Source organism: Rhinoraja longicauda, chromosome 21 (genome assembly GCF_053455715.1).
Source record: "Rhinoraja longicauda isolate Sanriku21f chromosome 21, sRhiLon1.1, whole genome shotgun sequence".
NCBI classification, from domain to species: domain Eukaryota; kingdom Metazoa; phylum Chordata; class Chondrichthyes; order Rajiformes; family Arhynchobatidae; genus Rhinoraja; species Rhinoraja longicauda.
Window position 1 is genome coordinate 34947050 of NC_135973.1, and position 25418 is coordinate 34972467.

General features: G+C 44.2%; 1 protein-coding gene across 3 annotated transcripts in view; it reads right to left on the minus strand.

The window, feature by feature from the left end:
• snx29 (sorting nexin 29) overlaps window positions 1-25418 on the minus strand; it is a 556462-nt gene that overhangs the window by 372611 nt on the left and 158433 nt on the right. Inside the window, exon 14 of one of the 3 annotated variants that reach the window (XM_078418308.1) lies at window positions 16821-16900. The exons of the other annotated variants lie outside the window; for them this stretch is intronic. Within the exon in view, the coding sequence (XP_078274434.1) occupies window positions 16834-16900 (67 nt within the window). The 3' untranslated portion in view covers window positions 16821-16833. Of the gene's footprint in view, window positions 1-16820; window positions 16901-25418 lie in introns of those variants that run through there. 3 annotated transcript variants of the gene reach the window in all.

Sequence of the window (25418 nt, forward strand, 5' to 3'; positions counted from 1 at the left end):
TTTCATTCAGTAAGGCATTCAACAAGGATTCGCATGTAGGCTGCTCTAGAAGGTTAGATCGCATGGGATCCAAGGAGAGATATCTGAATGGATAGCAAATTGGTTCCATGGAAGGAAGCAGAGGGTGATGGTGGAAGGTTGCTTCTCAGACTGGATGCCTGTGACTAGTGGTGTGCCTCAGGGTTCGATGCTGGGCCCGTTACTGTTTGGCATCTACATCAATGATTTGGATGAGAACATACAGGGCAAAGATTAGCAAGTTTGCTGATGATACAAAAGTGAGTGGTTTTGCAGAAAGTGAAGATGGTTGTGAAAGATTGCAGCAGGATCTGGATCGATTGGCCAGGTGGGCGGAGGAATGGTTGATGGAATTTAATACAGACAAGTGTGCGGTGTTGCATTTTGGGACATCAAACAAGGGCAGGACCTACACAGTAAATGGTAGGCATCTGGGTAGTGTTGTAGAGCAGAGGCATCTAGGAGTACAGGTGCATGGTTCCTTGAAGGTCGAGTCGCAGGTAGATAAGGAGTTCAAAAAGGTTTTAGACACTTTGGCCTTCATCAGTTAGAGTATTGAGTATAGAAGTTGGGAGGTCATGTTGCTGTTGTATAAGACATTGGTGAGACCGTATTTAGAATATTGCTTTAAGTTCTGGGCACCGTTATAGGAAAGATATTGTCAAGCTTGAAAGAGTTCAGAAAAGATTTACGAAGATGGTGCCAGGACTAGAGGGTGTGAGCTATAGGGAGAGGTTGAGTAGGCTGGGTCTCTATTCCATGGAGCGCAGGAGGATGAGGGGTGATCGTATAGAGGTGTACAAAATCATGAGAGGAATAGATCGGGTAGATGCACAGAGTCTCTTGCCCAGAGTAGGGGAATCGAGGACCAGAAGACATAGGTTCAAGGTGAAGGGGAAAAGATTTAATAGGAATCAGAGGGGTAACCTTTTCACACAAAGGGTGGTGGGTATGGAACAAGCTGCCAGAGGAGGTGGTTGAGGCTGGGACTATCCCATCGTTTAAGAAACAGTTAGACAGGTGCATGGATAGGACAGGTTTGGAGGGATACGGAGCAAGCGCAGGCAAGTGGGACTGGTGTAGCTGGGACACTGTTGGCCTGTATGGGCAAGTAGAGCCGAAGGGCGTGTTTCCACACTGTATCACTCTATGACTCTATACGGATAATATTTTTGAACATTAAGTTTAATATATTTTTTAAACCTTTCAAGTTCCTTTAACACAGAAAAACAGCAAATTACTTTAACACAGAAAAATACTTAAAAACTGACAATATGCTAATGGTGATGAAACCACAAAGGAGAATTGTGGAGGAAGTTTCACTGATGAATTAATCACAGTCAGTCCGATACAATCGCAACATTTAAGAGACATTTTACCGGCCACTTAAATGGGCAAGGCACAGATCTGTACAGACCCAGTATCGGCAAATGGGATAGTATCGATGGGTAAGAGGGGCAGCCTGGACATGGTGGGCCTCAGGCAACGTTTCTGTGCTCAATAACTTTACTTCAACATTCCTGGTGTATAATTAATTTAATAAGATAATTGATGTAGTTGAGTTCAATTCATGACATTACACATGCCCATTTGTACCTTTTGCTTCTTTAATTCCAATTCAACCTTATTGAATTATGTCTCCAGGGCCTATTCTGTTTTGTATCTCTATCAAAATCCTTTGTTGGAGTATAATCCAGCTCCCTGAGAATGTTTTGATGACAGCTGTTCTCATTTTGCTATCCACTCCAGATGCCCAAGATGCTTATTAAAACTACTGAAAGCAAAATGAACACAGTGTACAAGAATAAAATTGATACTGTTGCAGGCATATAGATTTTTTCCTTATGTAAAGGGTGCCACTGGTGCACTCATGACATCCATTTAAAGAAAATTATAATGCATGAACTCATTCTAACTGCAAATCCCCAATAGCTTAATTTGTTTTTCAATCTCCCCAGGATTTGCACTATTGATCATTAGTAAATAAATAGTAATAATAATATTAATAATGCATTACATTTATATAGCGTTTTTCTAACACTCAAAGACGCTTTACAAGGTTTACTAAAACATAAAAGAAAATAAATAGATAAATGAGTTAACAAAGAGAAAAGGAAAAAGAAGGTGAGGTAACGGTCAGTGATTGAAGGCAGTGCTGAACAGATGAGACATCAGTGATGTTTTGAATGTGGTGAGTGAGGAGGAGTCTCTGACGGTTTGGGGTAGTGAGTTCCAGAGGGTGGGAGCAGCGATGGAGAAAGCCCTGTCCCCCCAGGATCTGAGTTTGGTCCGGATGGGGGGGGACAGGAGATTAGCAGCAGCAGAGCGGAGGGTGCAGGTGGGAGTGTGTCTGTGGAGGAGGTCAGTCAGGTAGGATGGGGCCAGGTTATGGAGGGCTTTGTATGTCATGAGGAGGATTTTGTACTGGATTCTCTGGGGGATGGGGAGCCAGTGGAGCTTGTAAAGGACGGGGGTGATATGGTCACGGATCGGGGAGTGGGTGAGTAGACGGGCAGCGGAGTTCTGGATGTGTTGGAGTTTGTTGATGATTTTTGAGGGTGAACCAGAGGAGGCTGTTGCAGTAGTCCAGACGGGAGGTGATAATAGTCACGGTAATAATCGAAATTATCAAAAGATGAAAATACCAAACTGAAAAGATAACACTATTTCTCAGCACTGCCTTGATTGGGTCACAAGTCAACACTGAATGCATTTCTAATTTCCTGTGTCACTTCTCTGTCATTCTTGACATTTAACAGGATGCAACATCGATGCAAAAATCAAAATAGACAGTGCCAAGAAATCTGAAACAAAAACAGAAAATACTAGAAATATTCAGGAGATCAGGCAGCATCTTTGGATGGAGCAGCAAAGTTTACTTGTCAAGTCAATGACCTCTGTCAGAATCTAATAAGCTAGGCCAAAATAATGGTACTGCAGGATGCTCATCCAAAGGCCTGGATTAATCTCCACAAGATTGAATAAGAGTTCAAATCTTGGATCAGGGTGGAGGTCTGTGAGAATAATTCCCGGTTGTTTATGTTACATTGATTTAGATGTTTCACGCACTTTCACACAATGAGTTCACAATCTTCATTTCTGAATACAAGGCAGATGTTATTTATTTAGCAAGCAGGAAGCAGTACATAAAATCTGATTTATCCAAGCAAAGATCAACAACATAGACTTCGAAGGTATTTATTCACAAAATGCTGGAGTAACTCAGCAGGTCAGGCAGCATCTCAGGAGAGAAGGAATGGGCGACGTTTCGGGTCGAGACCCTTCTTCAGACAGAACAACATAGACTTAATGTGTCCCACTACAGGGCAGTAGTGACAGAAAGGATCGGCAAATTGGAGGAACAGCACCTCCTATTTCGCTTGAGCAGCTTACAACCCAGCAGTGATTTCTCTAACTTCAAGTAGCCCTTGCTTTCCCTCTCTCTCCATCCCTCCCCACTATAGTTCTCCAACTCGTTTCACTGTCCACCTGATTCATTTTGCCGATTGTGTGCCTCGTTGTCACCTTCCCCTCAGCCAACAATGAACCATCCTACATTTTCTTGATCATCGTCTGCTTTGATCTTTCACACCTTACATTCTCTTTGCACCTTTCCGTATCTCCAGTTTCCCTCTCCCCTGACTCTCAGTCTGAAGAAGGGTCTCGACCCGAAACGTCACCCATTCCTTCTCTCCAGAGATGCTGCCTGTCCCGCTGAGTTACTCCAGCATTTTGTGACTACCTTTGCAGTCGTAACATAGTTTGGTAGTAGGTCACTTTCTTATCTTTAGTTGGGGCCGGGTGAACAATGACTAAATAATGATTCGGCAAAGTATGTCGATTGTCCAATATTAATAAAAATGTTTAAAACGTATGCAGATCTTTACTTAGATTATCTCTATGCTATTATTAATATCACGGTGATTAAACAATATTTTAGAACCGTGACTCATCTCTGCAAATATGCCACCTTAAGCTTTTTTTACACTCAGCTTCTGAGCAGAAGTACAGGGGATATCTTGCACCTAGAACAGCTGCCGCAGCATAGCGATATCATTGATGTAGACAAGCAGAAAATTGTTAGGTATATTCTGTCTGTAAAAACCAACACAAATCAATAAGGCCAATTGCTAGCCAACCAAAAGAGTAATGAATAAGTCATTAACTGTGCTGTCAGTGGCACTTACCAACATACTGCTTACCAAAGCAGTTTCACTTCTATGGGTATCATTCTGAACCTTTAAGCAAGGTTTCCACTGGGTCTCCCCCTTCCCCCTCTAGCCAGGCGACACTAACTACTCCCCGCATCGGTCCTCCTGCCGCCCTCTGCTCTGTTAACCCACCACCCCTCCACCATACATCACCTCCAACTCCGCCTGCCCCCCTTCCTTCATCCAACCCCAACCCCCACTTGCTGGGTGTTCACCATCCCCCCTGACCTCCCCTTTTCAGACACCGAACGGGCTGTCCACAGCAGAGGCCTCACCTTTGTTCCCCTCCGCCCCCACATCAACGAGTTCAGGGTCCGCCATGATGTGGAGCTCTTCTTCTGTCTCCTCCGCCTCCAAGCCTTTTTCCATGGGAAGGAGTCCACACCCCCCAGTGATGACACCTTCTCCCATCTCCAGCGGACCCCCTCCTCTTGGACTTCCCCGGTTGGCCATCTACCCTCACTACAACTTTTCATCTCCAACTGCCGGCATGACATTAACCGCCTCAAATTCTCCACTCCCCTGACTCACTCTAACCTCTCCCCTCCAGAACGTACAGCCCTCCATCCACTCTGCAACAACCCTGACTTAGTCATCAAACCCGCTGACAAGGGAGGTTCTGTGGTAGTCTGGTGTGCTGACCTCTACCGGACCGAGGCCAGACGACAACTCTCAGACACCTCCTCCTGCTTATCCTTGGACCATGACCCCTCCGACGAGCACCAGACCTTAATCATCAACACCATCACGGACCTCAGCAATTCCGGCGCTCTCCCCTCTAATGCCTCCAACCTTATCGTTCCCTAGTCCCGCACGGCCCGATATTACCTTCTACCTAAAATCCATAAACAGAACTGTCCTGGCAGACCCATTGTCTCTGCCTGTTCATGTCCCACCGAACTTATTTCCACCTACCTCGACTCCATCCTATCCTCCTGGTCAAATCCCTCCCCACATACGTCCAAGACACCTCACATGCTCTCCGTCTCCTCGATAACTTCCGGTTTCGAGGCCCTCACTCCCTCATCTTTACCATGGATGTCCAGTCACTCTACACTTCCATCCCCCACAAGGATGGTCTTGAGGCCCTCCGTTTCTTCCTCGACCGTAGAACCAGCCAATCCCCATCTACTAACACTCTCCTCCGCCTAGCAGAGCTGATTCTTACCCTTAACAACTTCTCCTTTGACTCCTCCCACTTCCTCCAAACCAGAGGCGTAGCTATGGGCACTCGCATGGGCCATAACTATGCCTGCCTCTTTGTCGGGTGCGTCGAACAATCCCTGTTCCTGACGTACACTGGCCCCATCCCCGAACTCTACCTCCGCTACATCGATGGCTGCATTGGTGCTACCTCTTGTACCCATGCAGAACTCACTGACTTCATACACTTCACTACCAATTTCCATCCTGCTCTTAAATATACTTGGACTATCTCCGACATCTCCCTACCGTTTCTGGATCTCACCATCTCCATCACAGGAGACAGACCAGTGACTGACATCTACTACAAACCCACTGACTCCCACAGCTATCTGGACTACACTTCTTCCCACCCTGTCTCCAGCAAAAAGTCTATCCCCTACTCCCAATTCCTCCGTCTATGCCGCATCTGCGCCCAGGATGAGGTTTTTCGCACTAGGGCATCTCAGAGATGTCCTCATCCTTTAGGAAGTGGGGCTTCCCCTCTTCCATTATAGATGAGGCTCTCACTAGGACCTCCTCTATATCCCGCAGCTCCGCTCTTTCTCCCCCTCCCAACATTCATAACGAGGACAGAATCCCCCTCGTTCTCACCTTCCACCCAACCAGCCAGCGTATCCAACAAATCATCCTCCAACATTTCCGTCACCTACAACGGGACCCCACTACTGGCCACATCTTCCCATCCCCTCCCCTTTCTGCGTTCCGCAGAGACAGTTCCCTCCGTAACTCCCTGGTCCACTCATCCCTTCCTACCCAAACCACCCTAACCCCGGGCACTTTCCCCTGCAACCGCAGGAGATGCAACACCTGTCCCTTTACCTCCCCCCTCAACTCCATCCAAGGACACAAACAGTCTTTCCAGGTGAGACAGAGGTTCACCTGCACCTCCTCCAACCTCATCTATTGCATCCGCTGCTCTAGATGTCAACTTCTTTGCATCGGTGAAACCAAACGCAGGCTTGGCGATCGTTTCGCTCAACACCTTCGCTCAGTCCGCCTTAACCAACCTGATCTCCCGGTGGCTGAGCACTTCAACTCCCCCTCCAACTCCCAGTCTTACCTTTCTATCATGGGCCTCCTCCAGTGCCATAGTGAGGCCCACCGGAAATTGGAGGAACAGCACCTCATATTTCGCTTGGACAACTTGCAGCCCAGAGGTATGAACATTGACTTCTCCAACTTTAGATCGTTCCTCTGTCCCTCTCTTCCCCTCCCCCTTCCCAGTTCTCCCTCTATCTTCCTGTCTCCACCTATATCCTTCCTTTGTCCCACCCCCCTGACATCAGTCTGAAGAAGGGTCTCGACCCGAAACGTCACCCATTTCTTCTCTCCTGAGATGCTGCATGACCTGCTGAGTTACTCCAGCATTTTGTGAAATAAATACCTTTGATTTGTACCAGCATCTGCAGTTATTTTCTTACACTCTTTATTCTAAACCTTTCTTCAGCTTTGATCAAAACAATCATACAAGAGCTGAATTCCAGAGGAGAGCAGAGAGTGAATGCCTTTGACATCTAGACAGCAATCAACCAAGGCATTCGGGAGACTTATTACAACTGAAGTCAAAAGGAAGCAAGTGAAGCTCTCCCAATGGCCGATCATACCAGCTTGAAGATCTTTACGGTTCTTGAAAGACAATTGTCTCAATCTCACAATAAATTAGAACTGTCCCAGAGAGCAAGGCTCAAGACTTTATTTAGCAGTCTCGCTCGAGACCCATCCTGTACATTTAGGTAAGTAATGGATATGTTCACCTGATTTCCCTCGTATTCTTCGCTTTACATTGCTGTTTTCTTTTCATGTGCCGTTTGGAAGGGAAACTGTCATCAAATATTTATTTCAGTTCCCAACTGGTCCACAATGCTACTGAAAGGCAAAGTAACTCCTTTGATGATGGTTGCAGTGTGGGGTCGCCCTGACAATGTCAGATAATAAATCAGTGCAGCTTGGCACAGAGCGAGCTGGAGTCAAATCTAAGCCTATTCTCATATTTCGCTTGGGCAGCTTACAGCCCAGTGGTATGAATATTGATTTCTCTCACTGTAGGTAGCCCTGGCATTCCCTCTCTCTCTATCCCTCCCACACCCAAGTCACACCAGCTTCTCATTTTCACCCAACAAACAGCTAACAATGGCCTGTTTCCTTTATCATCTTTTTACTTTTATCATCGTTACTTTTTTGCATATCTTTCATTCATTGTTCTTTATCTCTCCACATCATCATCATCATCTGTATCTCTCATTTTCCTTATCCATAACCAGGCTGAAGAAGGGTCTCGACCCAAAATGTCACCCATTCCTTCTCTCCAGAGATGCTGCCTGAGTTACTCCAGCTTTTTGTGTCTATCTTCGGTTTAAACCAGCATCCGCAGTTCCCTCTTACACAGTGCAAGAAATGCCATGCCTTAAACAGCTTGTCAGGGTCTAGGTATTCTGAAGCAAGTAGCTCATCGCCTGACATGACAAAACCTCTCAGCTGCCCACGAGAAGAGTGATAGAACACTTTCTACTTGATTTGATAAATGCACATACTTTGCAGAGATTACTTGAGCACTAAACATCCTAAAACACTACAAAAGGACATTATCACATTTGTCACTGAAAGGAATTCCAGAGCCTTGGGCTAACACAGCAGAAGACATGGTCTTTAAACATGTGACAACAAAAAATAGAGATAGCAGAGTTCATAAATGCAGAGTTCTCAGAAAAAAAGTATAAAGCAGAAGGATGAGAGGGGATCTTATAGAGACGTATAAAATTATAAAACGACTGGACAAGCTAGATGCAGGAAAAATGTTCCCAATGTTGGGGGAGTCCAGAACCAGGGACCACAGTCTAAGAATAATGGGGAGGCCATTTAAAACTGAGGTGAGAAAATACTTTTTCACCCAGAGATTTGTGAATTTGTGGAATTCTCCGCCACAGAAGGTGGTGGAGGCCAATTCACTGGATGGATTTAAAAGAGAGTTAGATAGAGCTCTAGGGGCTAGCGGAATCAAGGGATATGGGGAAAAGGCAGGCACAAGTTACTGATTGGGGATGATCAACCATGATCACAATGAATGGTGGTGCTAGCTCGAAGGACCAAATGGCCTCCTCCTGCACCTATTTTCCTATGTTTCTATGTTTCTATGCTTCACAGAAAGGGATGAGGGTGCTGCAACATTTTAAAACAATGCAGGAAAAATTTACAATTGTGGTGTTGCCAGACCTGAACCCAAGTTAGTCTAATGAACAAAAGAGTCATAACCAATAAGGGAGCATTTTGGATGAATGCAAATGTACTTGTTTTGTTTAGAGATACAGCTTGGAAGCAGGCACTTTGGCCCATCAAGTCCACGCTGACCATCGCTGAAGGCCTTAGTAGTAAATCTTAAGGTTATGTGGCCTCAAATGATAGTTTCAGCTGCATGCTGAACCAGGATCCCTGCAGGGAGAAGTATGCTACAATGATAGCTTTGACCTGCTCAGTATTTTATTAGAACGAGTTGCTGTTGAACTCATACTGGGTTTTGAATCTGCAACTTGGCAAATCAGAGGTGTTAGAGGAAATTGGAAGCGCAGATGAATTAACAACACTTGCTGTTCACGACAAAGAAATTTGTTTGAGCTATATCTTGCATCCTCTTTGCAGAAGTATCATGGATGCACTGCACACTATCCACAGCAACTCACGAGTGCTTTCCCAGCAGCATCTCCTTACTCTGCAACACCCAACACCACGATGAAGTAGAAGAATATGCATTCAGTAATCGCATCATCTCCAACATCTCCTCCTAAGTTAATCACATTCCGACATGGAAATATATAATTCTTTCTTCTCTGTTGGTCAATCAAAATTCTGGAATATCATGCTCAATTACACTAATGAGGCCATCATTACCGACAACATTTCCTGGGATATTACCCAGACATAAAATCTTAGCCTTGTCAGGACAATTCACTTCATAACAATGCATAATCTAGAAGCACACAACATCGTATAACGGGCTGGAAGACTTCAATCCACTCGCCTGCCCTCGCCTGCCCTGCACTTTTCCTCCAGTTATACTCATTATTTACAGCTCTGTGGTTCCAATTTGAAAAAAGGGCCATGATTGAAAACAAGACCTCAGATGGCATCTTCAGAACCGGCCTCAGACAACGGGCTGTTTAATGTTGCACCACCGTCAATGGCTTTCAATTACGCTTTAAAACGTGTCCAACAAAACATTTAAATGAAAAATATACTTTAAAATAGCTTCAATCAAAAATAGGAAAATATCAAGCAGAACTGATTTAGACTTAATTTTTGAAGTGAAATGTTTTATGTGATTGAGATTATTCAAGGTATTGCAACAGCAGTAACAGTGATGAGACAACCAACGTGCTTCTGACTCATCAGCCCAGTCCATTCAAGCCATCTTCTATAAAATAGATAGTCTCTAGATAAGTTTATTCTGTTTAAAAATAGTTTAAATTCTACTTGAAAACTAAAAAGTAGCATTTAATTCTTCAGTCTAAACTCATTACATGGCTATTTAGAGCAGTTTCAATTTCAGACGAATTAATTGAGGGTAAACTAAGCAGATTTGACTGGTGCAACACCTCACACTTGCTCGGGTTAAATCCTATCTACCATTTCTCCACGCACTTTAGTAGCTGATCTATATTCTGCGATATACTTTGGCAAGCTTCCCCACAATCTGTGACCCCAGCAACGTTGGTGTCATCTGTGGAACTCCACTGTTCACAGAACCCCAGCCTGAAATATTGCCCTTCCACTGCAACCCTTTGTCTTCTATGAATAAGCCACTTCTGAATCCATACAACCAAGTCATTGTTCATCCTGTGCATCTTAATCCTCTGGATCAGCCTCCCAAGGGAGACTTTATCAAATGCCTCACTAAAATCCATGTAGACAATCCATGTAGACAACATCCACCGATCACCTTTGTTAGATAGAGCTCTGGGGGCTAGTGGAATCAGGGGATATGGGGAGAAGTTGGGCACAGGTTACTGATTGTGGATGATCAGCCATGATCACAATGAATGGCGGTGCTGGCTCGAAGGGCCGAATGGCCTCCTCCTGCACCTATTTTCTCACTGCCATCCAAAAACAGTTGCAATGTTTCTGTAAAATACTTATTTATTTCCTCGCCTATATCGTCAGACTCCAAGCACAAATCCCCTCCTTTATCCTTGAGCAATCCTACTTTCTCCCTGGTTTGCCTCTTGTCTTTAATGAAGATATGAAAAGTTTTAGGATTTTCTTTAATCAAACTCACCAAAACCATTTTGTAGTCCCTTTTGGACCACTTAATCCCCTGCTTGCGTTCCTTCCTGGTGGATCTAAAGTACAATCGCATTACAGTGCTTGCACCTTTCCTATTTTTAAGTTCTACCCATTTTACTTCAGCAAACCTTCTAGTGTGTTCTATCTGAGTGGCACTGTGATAGTCTCCCTGATTAGTAGTGCAACTCCTGCACCTCTTTTGCCTCGCTCTCAATTGCATCTGAAACAATAAAACCTACAAACATTGAGCAGCCAGTCATGATCCTTTCGAGCCACATTTCTGCATTTGCCACACATCAGCACTTAAATTCATCTGCTTTCTCCACAATACTCCTTGCATTAATATTAAACACACCTCAATCCATCAGCGTCACCGTATTCTTTCACCTCCCCCCACCTGACCTTCCTTTGAGGCTTACTGGTCCTAACCTCTATCATTCCATCAGTTCTTCCAATTTTTGACCTACTACTCTGGTTCACTCCCCCTGCCCCTCTAGTTTAAACCCTCCCAAGTAGCACGAACAAACCACCTTCCAAGGATGTTGGTCCCTCTAACTTGCAGGACAACATTTTCAAACAGAGGCTGGATATATGGAATGAGCTGCCAGGGGAAATCATTGAGGCAGGTTTAATAACAACATTTAAAAGACAGAAGATAGGCACAAAAAGCTGGTGTAACTCGGCGGGACAGGCAGCATCTCTGGAGAGAAGGAATGGGTGACGTTTCGGGTCAAGACTCTTCTTCAGACTGGTTAGGGATAAGGGAAACGAGAGATATAGACGATGATGTAGAGAGATAAAGAACAATGAATGAAAGATATGCAAATAAGTAACGATGATAAAGAAGCTGTTTGTTGGGTGAAAACGAGAAGCTGGTGTGACTTGGGTGAGGGAGGGATAGAGAGAGAGGGAATGCCGGGGTTACTTCAAGTTAGAGAAATCAATATTCACAGCATTCGGCTGCAAGCTGCCCAAGCAAAATATGAGATGCTGTTCCTCCAATTTGCATTTAGCTTCATTCTGACAATGGAAGAGACCGAGGACAGAAAGGTCAGTGTGGGAATGGGAAGGGGAATGAAAGTGTCCAGCAACCGGGAGATCAGGTAGGTTTAGGCGGTCTGAGCGAAGGTGTTCAACAAAACGATTGCCCAGTCTACGTTTGGTCTCGCCGATGTATAAGGGTCAACATCTTGAACAACGGATACAGTAGATGAGTACTGTAAGTGAACCTCTGCCTAACCTGAAAGGACTGTCGGGGTCCCTCGACAGAGTCGAGGGAGGCGGTATCGGAGCAGGTGTTGCATCTTCTGCGCTACAGGTAAAGGTACCTGGGGAGGGGGTGGTTTTGGTGGAAAGGGATGAATTAACCCAGGAGATGCGGAGGGAACGGTCTCTGCGGAAGGCGGTTGGGGGTGGAGATGGGAAGATGTGATTAGTGTTGGGATTCTGTTGGAAGATGGGAGGATGTGACAAGTGTTGGGATCCAGTTGGACAGATATATGGATAGGAAAGGTTCAGAGAGATATTGCTCAAAGGTGGCCACATAGGACAAGCATGGATGGGGCATCTTGATCGTCATGGATGAGTTGGGCCGAAGGGTCTATTTCCATGCTGCATGAATCAATGACAGCACAAGAATTGGTGGAGTTACAGACAGTGAAGGAGGCTGTCAAAGGATACATGGAAACATAGCAACATAGAAAATAGGTGCAGGAGTAGGGCATTCAGCTCTTCGCGCCAGCACCGCCATTTAATATAATCATGGTTGATCATCCAAAATCAAGTACCCCCTTCCTGCTTTCTCCCCATATCCCTTGATACTGTTAGCCCTAAGAGCTATATCTTGCAAACATCCAGTGAATTGGCCTCCACCGCCTTCTGTAGCACAAAATTCCACAGATTCACAACTCTCTGGGTGAAAAAGTTTTTCCTCATCTCAGTCCCAAATGGCCAACCCCTTATTCATAAAACTGTGACCCTTGATTCTGGAAACCTCCTTGTTAATCTGTTGATATTCTTCTCCCTAGAGTTAGTGATTTTGTGTTGTTTGATATTGCTTTGATATGACAGGATATAGATCAGTTGCAGATATGGGCTATGTAATGGCAGATTTGATCTAGGTTTTGCACTTTGTGAGTAAGGGGAAAGTTTACAGTTAATTACAAGAACTTTAATATCATTGATGTACAGAGGGATCTTGAGGTCCAAGTCCATACCATTCTGAAAGTAGCAACACAAGTAGATAGAGTGGTACAGACAGCATATGCATGCTTGCCTCCATTGGTCGGGGCATTAAGTATAAGAGCCAGAAAGCTACATTGAGGCTTTATAAAACTTTAGTTAGGCCGCATTTGGAGTATTGTGTGTAGTTCTGGTCGTCACATTGCAGGAAGGATGTGGAGGATTTGGAGAGGGTGCAGAAGGAGTGCTGCTGCTGCTGAGTATTAGCTTCCAGGAGAGGTTGCACAAACCTGGATTATTTTCTCTGGAGCACCTCGGCTGACGAAATTCCTGAAATAAGTTTATTAGTGAGAGTGGGAAAGTTTAAAGGGTGTGTGCAAGACAAGTTTTTTTATTACATAGAGTGAAAGGTGCCTGGAACGTGCTGCCAGGGATGGTGATGGAAGCAGAAATGAATCAAGCACATGCAGGGAAGGGAGGTATATGGATTATGTGCAGAAAGAAGGGATTAGTTTAATTTGGTTCATGTTCAACGCGGACACCATCGGTTGATGAACCTGCTGTATTTATTCACAATATGCTGGAGTGACTCAGCAGGTCAGGCAGCATCTCGGGAGAGAAGGAATGGGCGACGTTTCGGGTCGAGACCCTTCTTCAGACTGATGTCAGGGGGCGGGACAAAGGAAGGATATAGGTGGAGACAGGAAGATAGAGGGAGATCTGGGAAGGGGAGGGGAAGAGAGGGACAGAGGAACCATCTAAAGTTGGAGAAGTCAATGTTCATACCACTGGGCTGCAAGCTGCCCTGGCGAAATATGAGGTGCTGTTCCTCCAATTTCCGGTGGGCCTCACTATGGCACTGGAGGAGGCCCATGACAGAAAGGTCAGACTGGGAATGGGAGGGGGAGTTGAAGTGCTCGGCCACTGGGAGATCAGGTTGGTTAACGCGGACCGAGCGCAGGTGTTGAGCGAAGCGATCGCCGAGCCTGCGTTTGGTTTCCCCGATGTAAATAAGTTGACATCTGGAGCAGCGGATGCAATAGATGAGGTTGGAGGAAGTGCAGGTGAACCTCTGTCTCACCTGGAAAGACTGTTTGGGTCCTTGGATGGAGTTGAAGGGGGAGGTAAAGGGACAGGTGTTGCATCTCCTGCAGTTTTGTTCTGTTCAGATATGTGAAAGGTCTGCCCTGTTGTAATGCCCATTGAAGACCTGACAATGCGTAAGAAGGAACTGCAGATGCTGGTTTACGCTGAAGACCTTCAAGACAACAATGTTGTACACGGTTATCCACTGTTGCAGTCCACAGCACCATCACAGTACATCAGCTTTGCAGGAAGCAGATTTCAGATAGGAATGTTCATTACTATCTCCGCTTTATGGATCTGCATTTACTTGCACCTCAACCATTCTGTACTAGTGGGCGTTGTGCTCTCAAGTGCAGACATTCTTCAACATTTGTCATCTCACATATCATGGGACCATTGCTGCTGATCAGCTGCCACAGCTTCAGAAGGAAAGCCGAACCAACATTATACAGCTGCCAAAACAAGATAGCAGCAAAGCCATGTTTCTGCAATCATTAACATTTGCAGGAGAGCACAGAGTGGTTTCAAGAGCCTTTGCTGCTTGGCACAGCTTTTCCTTTGCTCCTTTTATTTCAATCAAGTCACTTCATAGGATTCACACTGGGAAGGAAGCCTTCTCCATGAAAAATATAATAGTTCATAGAGGGCATTTTAAATACTTTCTCCTCCTAAACAGTTCAAATGAAGGCTTGGTTTCAACTACATTTTCTGAGTGCATTGAGCAATAATGGCTTAACATGTCCATGATCCGCAAAGTGGAGCAATGAGAACCTGGACAAGTTGGGAGAGTGGGCAAAGAAGTGGCAGATGGAATAGCAAGTGCGCAAAATGTTCAGTCGTAATGAAGTCGTAATGTTCAGTCGTAACCGTGTACATTGTTGTCTTGAAGGTCTCCCTCCCCCCTCCCCTCCCCTCCCCCCTCCCCCCTTCCCTTCCCCCTCCCCCCACTCCATCCCCCTCAACTCCCCTTATTCTCCCTCCTCCCACCTCCCTCCCCCCTCCCTCCCTAGGAGATAGATAAACTTTTAAATGTGAATAACTTTAGAAATATAACACTGATTTCAATGTAACTTCTTCCATTAGCACCAAAGGGACGACTGTGAGTAAGGTGGGCCTAAAAGTGTTGCGCTATCGTGTACTCTTTTGGCTGTAGTTCAGGAACAAACAAACATGAGTTTTAGTATATAGATTGTAAAGGATGAGGTTTCTGAGTACTTGGCAGCAAATGATAAAATAGGTGAAAGTCAGCATGGTTTTGTGAAAGGCCTGATGAACCTGTTGGAATTCTTTGAGAAAGTAAATAGCAGGATAGACAAAGGAGAGTCAGTGGATGTGGTTTACTTGAATCTTCAGAAGGGCTTTGATAAGGTGACACATGACACAGCTAAATATGAGAGCACATAGTATCAAAGGAAAGGTCCTAGCATGGATAGCAGGTTGGCTGGATGGCAGAAGGCAAAGAGTAGAAATAAAGGGGGCATTTCCTAGTTAGCTGCCAGTGACTAGCAGATTTCCGCTGGGGTTGGTGAGGCCGGTGCTGGGGCCGCATATCTTCACGATGTATATCAATGATTTGGATGAGGGAATTGAAGGCTTTATGGCCAAGTTTGCAGATGATACGAATATAGGCAGAGGGGTGGGTAGTGTAGAGAAAGCAGGGACTCTGCAGAAGGATTTGGACAGGTTTGGAGAGTGAGCTGAGAAGTGGCAGATGGAATATAGTGTAGCAAAGCGTGGCAGTAGGAAAAAAGGAAATAGTAATGAACATTCCTATCTGAAAACTATTTTCTAAATGGGGAGAGAATTCAGAAATTGAAGATACAAAGGGACAAGGGAGTGCCGGAGCAGGATTCCAAAAAAGTTCATTTGCAAGTCGAATCAGTAGTAATGAAGGCAAATACAAGGCAAAAAAATATATTTCAAGAGTGCTAGAATTTTTTTTTAAAGGTATGTAATGCTGATGCTTTATAAGGCTCTGCTCAGACTGCATTTGGAATATTGTGAGCAATTTTGGACCCCATATCTCAGGAAGGATGTGCTGACGTTGGAGAGGGTCCAGTGGTGGTTTACGAGAATGATCTCGGGGATGATTGGGTTAACATATGATGAGCATTTGAAGGCACTGGGCCTGTACTCGTTGCAGTTTAGAAGGATGAGGGGGGACCCCATTAACTTACCCAATAGTGAAAGGCCTGGATAGAGTGAATGTGTAGACAATGTTCCCACGAGCGGGAGAGTCTAGGATCAGTGGCCATAGCAGAATAAAAGGACGTACCTTTAGAAAGATGAGGAGGAATTCATTTAGTCAGATTCTGGTGAATCTGTGGAATTAATTGCCACAGACGGCAGTGGATGCCAAGTCAATAGATATTTTTAAGGCGGGGATTGACATATTCTTGATTAGCGCGGGTGTCAGTGGTTATGGGGAGAAGACAGGAGAATGGGGTTGAGAGGGAAAGATAGATCAGCCATGAATGAATGGCAGAGTAGATTTGATTTGATGGGCCTATTGGATTAATTTTGCTCCTATGACTTATGACCTCTTCCAACCATTTTGGCTATGTTAAAATGTAACTCAGGCCTGGTTTAAAACAGCATCTTCCAATCAACCAACCCAATTTATGTGGAAATCTAAATGAAATCAAAAACAGAAACACATCAAGCAGAAACAACTTACATTTAATATTAGAACTGAAATCTTTTGCATGTGCCGGTTTCTGAGATTATCCAAAGTCCAAAAATAGCAATTAAATAGTTACTAAGTAATCTCCTAACTGAGAAACATTGTCACCATACTTGGAGAACAATGAATAGTGTCAGGCAAGAAAGCAGTAAGATAGGAAATCGATGTAATATTTTAAATAAAGGACAGTATTGTAGTCAAAAAACCAACTGCTGGAGGAATGTGATGAGCCAGGCAGCATCTGTGGAGGGAAATGGACAGACAATGTTTCCTTGTTTAATCCTTCCTTGGTTGATTTGTTAAATTGAATGCAAAAATTACTCCATCACTCAAACAAAAATCAGTTTGAAACTCAAAATTGTGTTCAGTGGATTAACGTTTTCAAAATAAATCTCCATCAAGTTTTCTCATTCTCACATCCAGAAAGTTTCCACTTCAGTTAATCCCTGTCCCCAGAGGCTCAATGATGAGGCCTTTCAAACTGCAGGTCATCCCCTTCAAGCCCACTGCTCTAAGACTAAATGGAGCAAGTTGTTTTCGTAAACATACTTCTCCCTCCCAAGAGGCTTCCCTTTTAACTCTATTTCATTTTATGTTTACAAGTTCAGGTCAGCCACAATGGCCTGCTCTGAAAACACTGAAATACTCAAGAGCCATGAAAAATTCTACTCTGGTAATAGCTTTCAGTTCCTACCTGATACTCAAAGTAAAAGGATTAGTTGTAAACTAGACAGAGTGGACCCGTTGGGCCCAAACCTCTCCTGCATCGGTGCAGCACCCTCTCCTCCCCCCTCCCCTCTCCCCCCTTACCCCTTCCCCTCCCCCCCCTTCCCCCTCCCCCCCTTCCCCCTCCCCTCCCTCCCCCCTCTCCTCCCCTTCCCCCACCCTTCCTCTCCCCCACCCCCCCACTCCATCCCCCTCAACCCCCCTCCTTCCCCCTCCCTCCCTCCCTTGCTAGGAGATAGATTTAAACTTTAAAATGTGAATAACTTAAAAAAATATAACACCGATTTCAATGAAACTTCCATTAGCACCAAAGGGACGACGGTGAGTAAGGTGGGCCTAAAATTACCGCGCTATCGTGTACGGTTTTGGCTGCAGTTCAGGAACAAACAAACAAACAAACGAGAGTTTTAGTATATAGATGTGAGTTTACCAGAAGACAGGGCATTAATTTATTTAATTTAATCAAACAGGCATTAAACGAAAAAAAGTTTTATACTACATAACAGGATGAAACAGGCCGCACAGTGGCGCAGCTGTAGAGATGCTGTCTTACAGCACTTGCAGCCCCGGAAACACGGGTTTGATCCCGACTATGGGTGCTGTCTGCACGGAGTTTGTACGTTCTCCCCATGACCGCGTGGGTTTTCTCCGAGATCTTCGGTTTCCTCCCACACTCCAAAGACGTACAGGTTTGTAGGTTAATTGGCTGGTATAAGTGTAAATTGTCCCGAGTGTGTATAGGATAGTGTTAATGTGCGGGGATCGCTGGTCGGTGCGGACTTGGTGGGCCGAAGAGCCTGTTTCCCCGCGCTATATCTCTAGACTAAAGTAATGTAATATGTGGTCAATGTTTTGTAACAAATTAGCTTATGTTAAAGATATGCACCCCTGAAATAACCACTTTGCAAAAAGGTGCCAACATGTTTAATATGCACCATTACAGGCACGTTATCTTGCTTTAAATTTTGATATACACTTCCTGCAGTTATAAATTACTGTGATTCTGTTAATGTTGTCTACAATAAAAAATGACAATCTTTCATTTCTATTTGAACGACAATTAGAAAATAAGAACAAATGTTTTAAGTGCAAATGGATCTCACCTTTTCTCAATGATATATTAACACACCCCATTCAAAATGGCAGGCAGAAAGTGACCAAATCATTTTCATTCCTTGTTGCTGTTCATGCTTAATATTTCCAACCTTCAATTTATGTTAAGGTAAACTGATTTCCAGTCCAAGGTGGACATTGCTGGCCAGATGCCTGAACCACTTGGCAGAAAGCCCAATGTGTATTTAAAGCAAGCCTCATTAACACATTTTTATGTTGAAAAAATCATCCATCTCTGGGACTCCAATGCAATCGCTCTCAGAACTCAGCGGGAAAACATAGCATTTATAATTAATTACTTTCATAGACCTTTCAAGAATGTTATGAAATACACAAAGGCAATTGGAACTCTGCTTTAAACTAAGTACACAACTCATTCCAGTGAGTAAGGCGATAAATGACAAAACAAGATCAATGAAGCGTATCCGAATGCTGTGCTGAATCTTTTAGAAATCAATTGATCTATATTTTGAACACTCGATATAAAGAACAATGCAAGAACTACATGCAATTTTTCTGTTTCTGAGTAAATCACATGAACTACCACTCACTCACACAAGAGAATAACTGGATAAAGCATTACATTTACAGATACTATCTTCAGCTGCAAAAGTGTATCAGGGCACTAGGATGAAACATTAGTTCATAAATTTAAAAAAAGATTCAGTTCAACTGCATTGGAAAATAATTTTATTGAGATGCAAAATTGTAAACAGAAATGGAAAAGTGTGCTACTTCAGAACTTTCTTTTCAGAAAGAAATGTTATTATTTTTGTGTAACGACTTCCAAGTGATTTACTACACCGAGGTAAAGTAGTTTAATACTATCACAATAACACCTCAGTTATCTGGATCAGTACATCTCTGAGAGATAAGACATGGACTTATACTCTAAGCATGGTTATTGCTTTAGTGTAAAAGTCTACGTATCTACCAGCACAGAGACGGCACTGAATTTCAGCTAAACACACTCATCCAGTGCTTGCAATCATTTAAAAATGGTCAAGGTCAGGCCGCAACATAAAGAAGTGAAATTGCTGAACTGACTTAACACCAATTTTCACAGTCCATTGACAGAGGCATCCTTCACAACTTGAGATATACCGCCCAGTGCTTGTAAACAGCCTGACACACTACAGATAGAAAGCAGAACGCTCCACGTTCAAAACTTTTGCTGGAATTCCTTGTTTTCCTGCAATCTTTCCTGATTGAAGATCTGAGTTTAGTTCATTGTCATGTGTCATGTCAAAGTGAAAAGCTTTTGTTGCAGGCTAAACAGTCAGCAAAAAGACAACACATGATTGCAATCGAGCCATTCACAGTGTACAGATACAGGATAAACAGAATAACGTGAATAATGTTTAATGCAAGATAAAGCCAGTAAAGTCCGATCAAAGATAGACCGAGGGTCTCCAATGAGGTACATAGTGTTTCAGCACTGCTCTCTGGTTGTGGTAGGATGGTTCAGTTGCCTGATAACACCTGGGAAGAAACTGTTCCTGAATCTGGAGGTGTGCGTTTTCACTTCTATACTTTTTGCCCGATGGGAGCGGAGAGAGTGGCCAGGATGTGACTCAGGCTTGATTATGTTGGTGGCCTTGTTGAGGCAGCGTGAGGTATAAATGAAGTCAGTGGAAGGGAGGTTGGTTTATGTCTTGGATTGGGCTGCATCCACAATTCTCTGTAATTTCTTGCGATCTTGGATGCAAACCATGCTGTGATGCATCCTGATAAAATGTTTTCTACGGCGCATCTGTAGAAGTTGGTGAGAAGTGTTGGGGACATGCCGAACTTCCTAAGCCTTCTAAAGAAGTAGAGGCGTTGGTGTGCTTTCTTAGCCATTGGTTTAATATGGAATTGAACTCCTAGGAATTTCTACTTCGGCGCCGTCAACGCAAACTGGTGTATGTATACCGCTTCCCTTCCTGAAATTGAACACTATCTCTTTTGTCTTGCTGGCATTGGAAGGTTGTTGTCTTGAAACCAGGTCACGAGGTTCTTAATCTCCTTCCTGTACTCCGTCTCATGCTTACTTGATATCTGGCTCATAATGGTGGTGTCATCTGCAAATTTGTAAATTGAATGAGATTTGTACATGGCTGCACGGTCGTGGGTGTACAAGGAATAAAGAAGGGGGCTGAGAACGCATCCTTGCGGAGCACCAGTGTTGAGGATTATTGTCGAGAATGATTTGTCCCCTATCCTCACTGATTGGAGTCTGTTGGTCGGGAAGTCAAGGATCCAGTTGCAGAGATGAGTGCTGACTCCAGGTCCCGCGAGTTTGGTGATGAGCTTGGATGGGAAAATGGTGTTAAAGGCAAATGCATTTACAAGTGCAACTATGGATAATGCTACATCAAGCCCTTCACTATCGGGTATACCCTATTCATTCTACCATTGCTTGTGTAATCCTCTGGGCTGCAGGATTTAAAGCGTTAACCCACTGTACTTGTTTCAACTATCCATCTACCAAGGGTTCCAGATGCTTGTGTATTCTTGCATGCTCAGATCCAGTCCATATGATTTTTGATGGAGCATAATTTCCTCGATATTTGTGGCACATGCTTTTGGTAGGAAACAACACATCAGGAAAGTTATTTAATTCTGATGATGATATGCCTGCATTTTCCTTTGTTTATTGGAACAATTTCTGCTGTATGATTTGAACCAATATTGTCACGTTACGGCATAAGATTGCAGTTGCATTTATATGAAACTTCAGTGTAATCCAGCTTGCATCACCAGTCAGAAGAGATAGAATAAATAACCAAGAAGTAAAATAAACTTTTTCATCTCTCTTTATAAATATTCAAGAGTTTTACAATTGAAGCTCTTCTTTGAAATAGTGCTACAGTCACAAGGAAGGAAATGTGAAGGCCAATTTACACATAAGAAGTCTCCACAAACAATGTGTGATTATGACCTTTAGTATCAGTCTGAAGAAGGGTCTCGACCAGAAATGTCACCCATTCCTTCTCTCCTGAGATGCTGCCTGACCCGCTGAGTTACTCCAGCATTTTGTGATACCTTTAGTATTTTGGTGGTTTTGGCTGGTTCCATCAGCCCACCATTTCTTCCTTATCTGGTTCCACTTACCACATTCCTTTCTTATCAGACTCCAGAATTTGCAGCTTCATGTGTTTCCACATCACCTTCCAGCCTCTATCCTCAACGCTACTCTCCCCTTCACTGACCTGACTCCATCTCGGGCGGCACGGTGTGCAACGGTAGAGCTGCTGCCTTACAGCACTTGCAGCGCCAGAGACCCGGGTTCCATCCCGACTACGGGTGCTGTCTGTACGGAGTTTGTAAATTCTCCCGGTGACCACATGAACTGCCCCAGCAACTGCGGCTCACCTGCAGTCCGTCTGTCTTTGCGTTTTATGTTGTTTTTTTGTCTTGATTGTAGTGTTTAGATGTGATGTAGTTTTTTGTGGTTGTGTGCTATGTGGGGGGGGGGGGGGTGGACAGGGGGGGGGGGGACTGTAAAATAATCTCTTCCAAACGGAGACCAGACTTTTTTTCTGGGTGGTGTCTCCGTTCCCGCTGCGGCCTACCATCGGCCAAACACCTGGAGCTGGCAGCCTCCAGCTGGGACCACCTGGGCTCTGGTTCGCAGAGCCCGCGGACCAGACTTACCATCTGCGGAGCTGGCTGCCTTCGGAGGCTGCGGTGGCGCTGCGAGAGCGGCTGCGACTCGCCTTCGGAGGCTTCGGCGCGGTCCGTGTGGACGTGGGAAGCCCGCAGGCCCCTGGGTGGGGGCCGACATCGGGAGCTCCGGCAGCGCCAGCGTCTTCGCCCGCCCCGGATCGCGGGGCTTGGGTCGGCCCGCTACGGACCTTTCACTGTCCGGCGCAGCCTGGAACGTAGCAACTTCAACAGCCTGACCACGGGAGAAGACAGCAGGGGAAGAGAAAAGACATTCTGGCCTTCCATCACAGTGACGAGGTGACTGGAGGAGACTCACTTTGATGGATGTTTCTTTTTTTTGTGTTGGTTGTGATTGTGTGTGAAATTGTTTATTTTTATTGCTCTATTGCTGGACTGTGGGTGACCTTTCATTTCACTGCACATCTTGTATGTGTATGTGGCAAATAAACTTGACTTGACTTGACTTGACGTGGGTTTTCTCCAAGATCTTCGGTTTCCTCCCACACTCCAAAAAACGTACAGGTTTGTAGGTTAATTGGCTTAGTATAAGTGTAAATTGTCCCTAGTGTGTGTAGGGTAGTGTTAATGTGCGGGGATCGCTGGTCGGTGAGGACTCAGTGGGCCGAAGGGCCTGTTTCCGCGCTGTATCTCTAAACTGAACTGATCATCTCCATTGTCACTTGCCAGCCCTTGCCTCATCCCTCCCTCTCACCTCTTCATGGCTCTCTCCCCTTTACCCTCCCAGTTCTCGACCCAACCATTTCATTCACTCGACAAATGTTGCCCCAGCCGTTGAGTTCCTCCAGCAATTTCTATTTGCATTCACTGCCTGTACATGTTTAAAATGTGTGTATGTACATTTATTTTAAAAACTAGAACGGGCAGTAATATGTTCACAGCATCTGATATGTAGACAATATGGGAATAATCAATGGTATAGTTCATTACATATTGCAGTCGTGGGAAGATTTTTCTTTAGCTATTTCCAGGATGGATTTTAATCGATTTATCGAAACCAGGCATAGTACTAGCGTATCGGAAATCTAACTGTTCAGGATTATTGAGCAAAAGTCAAAGGACTGGAACACAAGAGGTCATGTTATGGATTGGTACAGGAGCAGTTAGTTAAGAACACTGTGATATAACAGCAGTGGGAATATAGAAATGTATTGTGCAACTGTGGCATGAGAACAATGAAACTGGCTTCAGAATAACAATATGCAAAGGAGTACAAGACCTATAGAATCAGAGCACGAAAAGACTCCTTGGTCCACCGAGTCCGCACCAGTCATTAAGTACCCACTACACCAGTCCTATATGAATTCCATTTTATTTTCTCCACATTCACTTATTAATCATTTTGCCGTTGTAGATGCAAGGCCATTATTTATCGCCCATGCTAAATGACTTCTGAATTGATTGCCTCCTGTGCCAATTCAGAGGGCAGCTAAATGCTAATCACACTGTGAGGGCCTGGACTTGCACTTAGGTCAAATCATGTAAGGATGGCATATTTCCATCATTTAGGAAGATGCGCAAACAAGATGGATATTCATGGTAGTCTGATTGTTTTCAATGTCAACATTAATAATATTAATCTATCTTTCCAGATTTGTGTAGATACATGAATTGAAATGCAGTTACTGCTGGGTTTGAACTCAGATCTCTGGATCTACTGAATTTATATCTCTGGATTCGCCACCATTGGGTTCTAATCCAGTAACAGCCTCAAGATTACTATAGCCTTAACGAAACTTGCATATAAATAATCTCTCACTTCTTCAGTTTCTTGATCTTGCTGTAGCCTAACATGTACTCCTTCACTCTTGCCCCTCTGACATGGGTCACAAGGTTATAGGTAATAGGAGCGGAATTAGGCCATTCGGCCCATAAAGTCTACTCCACCATTCAATCATGGCTGATCTATCGCTCCTTCCTAACCCCATTCTTCTGCCTTCTCCCCATAACCCCTGACACCCATACATTTCAAGAATTTATCTATCTCTTCCTTAAAAATATCAATTGACTTGGCCTCCACAGCCTCTGTGGCAAAGAATTCCACAGATTCACCACCCTCTGACAAAATAAATTCCTCCTCATCTCCTTCCTAAAGGAATGTCCGTTAATTCTGAGGCTATGACCTCTAGTCCTAGACTCTCCCACTAGTGGAAACATTCTCTCCACATCCACTCTATCCAGCTAACAACAATCTGCACCAAAAATCTATCTATATATTACTAAAAATCGCCTGTATCACAGGAGAGTTTTAGTAATATACTGGACCAAGTGGGGCCCGTTGGGCCCATTCCTTGTAGGGTTTCCATTGTCACCTGGGGAAATCGCGTTTTTTCTTTAAAATAAATTGGGTTTTTTTAAATAAAATGAATCTCAATTAAATAAAGATCCTATGTAAAATAAAGAGGCCAAGATGGATCCGAGGAATTTCCAAAAATGGGCAGCCGGGCGGAGAGTGTCTCCCGGGGCCATGGGCAGGCGAGGGGGGAGAGTCTAAAGAAGGGTCTCGAACCGAAACGTCACCTATTCCTTTTCTCCAGAGATGTTGCCTGACCCACTGAGTTACTCCAGCATTTTGTGTCTATGTTCCTACACAAGAGAAGTTGTCTAACCAAGGAAGTAAGCAAACCAGGACCAAGGACATTTTTTAAAACACTGAGTCTAGGAACAGAAAATAGCTATAGCAGCAGGAATTGATTGTGTACCATCCAGCACACTTCTGCTCACAAAGATCATGACTGTAATTTGACAGAAGCGCAGGCTTATGTCAGAGGTGTGAGGCAAGACGCATAAATGGGATCTTCCATGTTTCATGGGATAAACAATGTCTTTGAAGAAGATAATTTCAGAGAGAACCACCAGTTAACATCGTGGTATGGGTAAGTGCGTTCCTGACTTGCATCCCTACGTAGGACTGAGGCATTGAATGCACTGGAGCACAGATGCTGGCATATCTGACCTACCTGAGTCCAAGAGTGGAGCTTAATAATGCAGAGCCAGGGGACCAGGTACATTTTCCATCTGAATGAGGTTGTCAGGCTTCATTGCAAAGATAGGTGAAGGTAAGTGGTTTGGGTCTTTTATTTTGATTAATGCTGTCGTTTAAATTACGTTTTATATTTATCATCAGTTAAACGTGTTTTAAATAAATGTATTCATTTAAATAACTGCTTTTTGCAATGATTGAAATCTATACACCTTCAAATGTCTCTGGTGATCTGGACTTTGACAGTGGCAGCTAATTGGGCCCACAG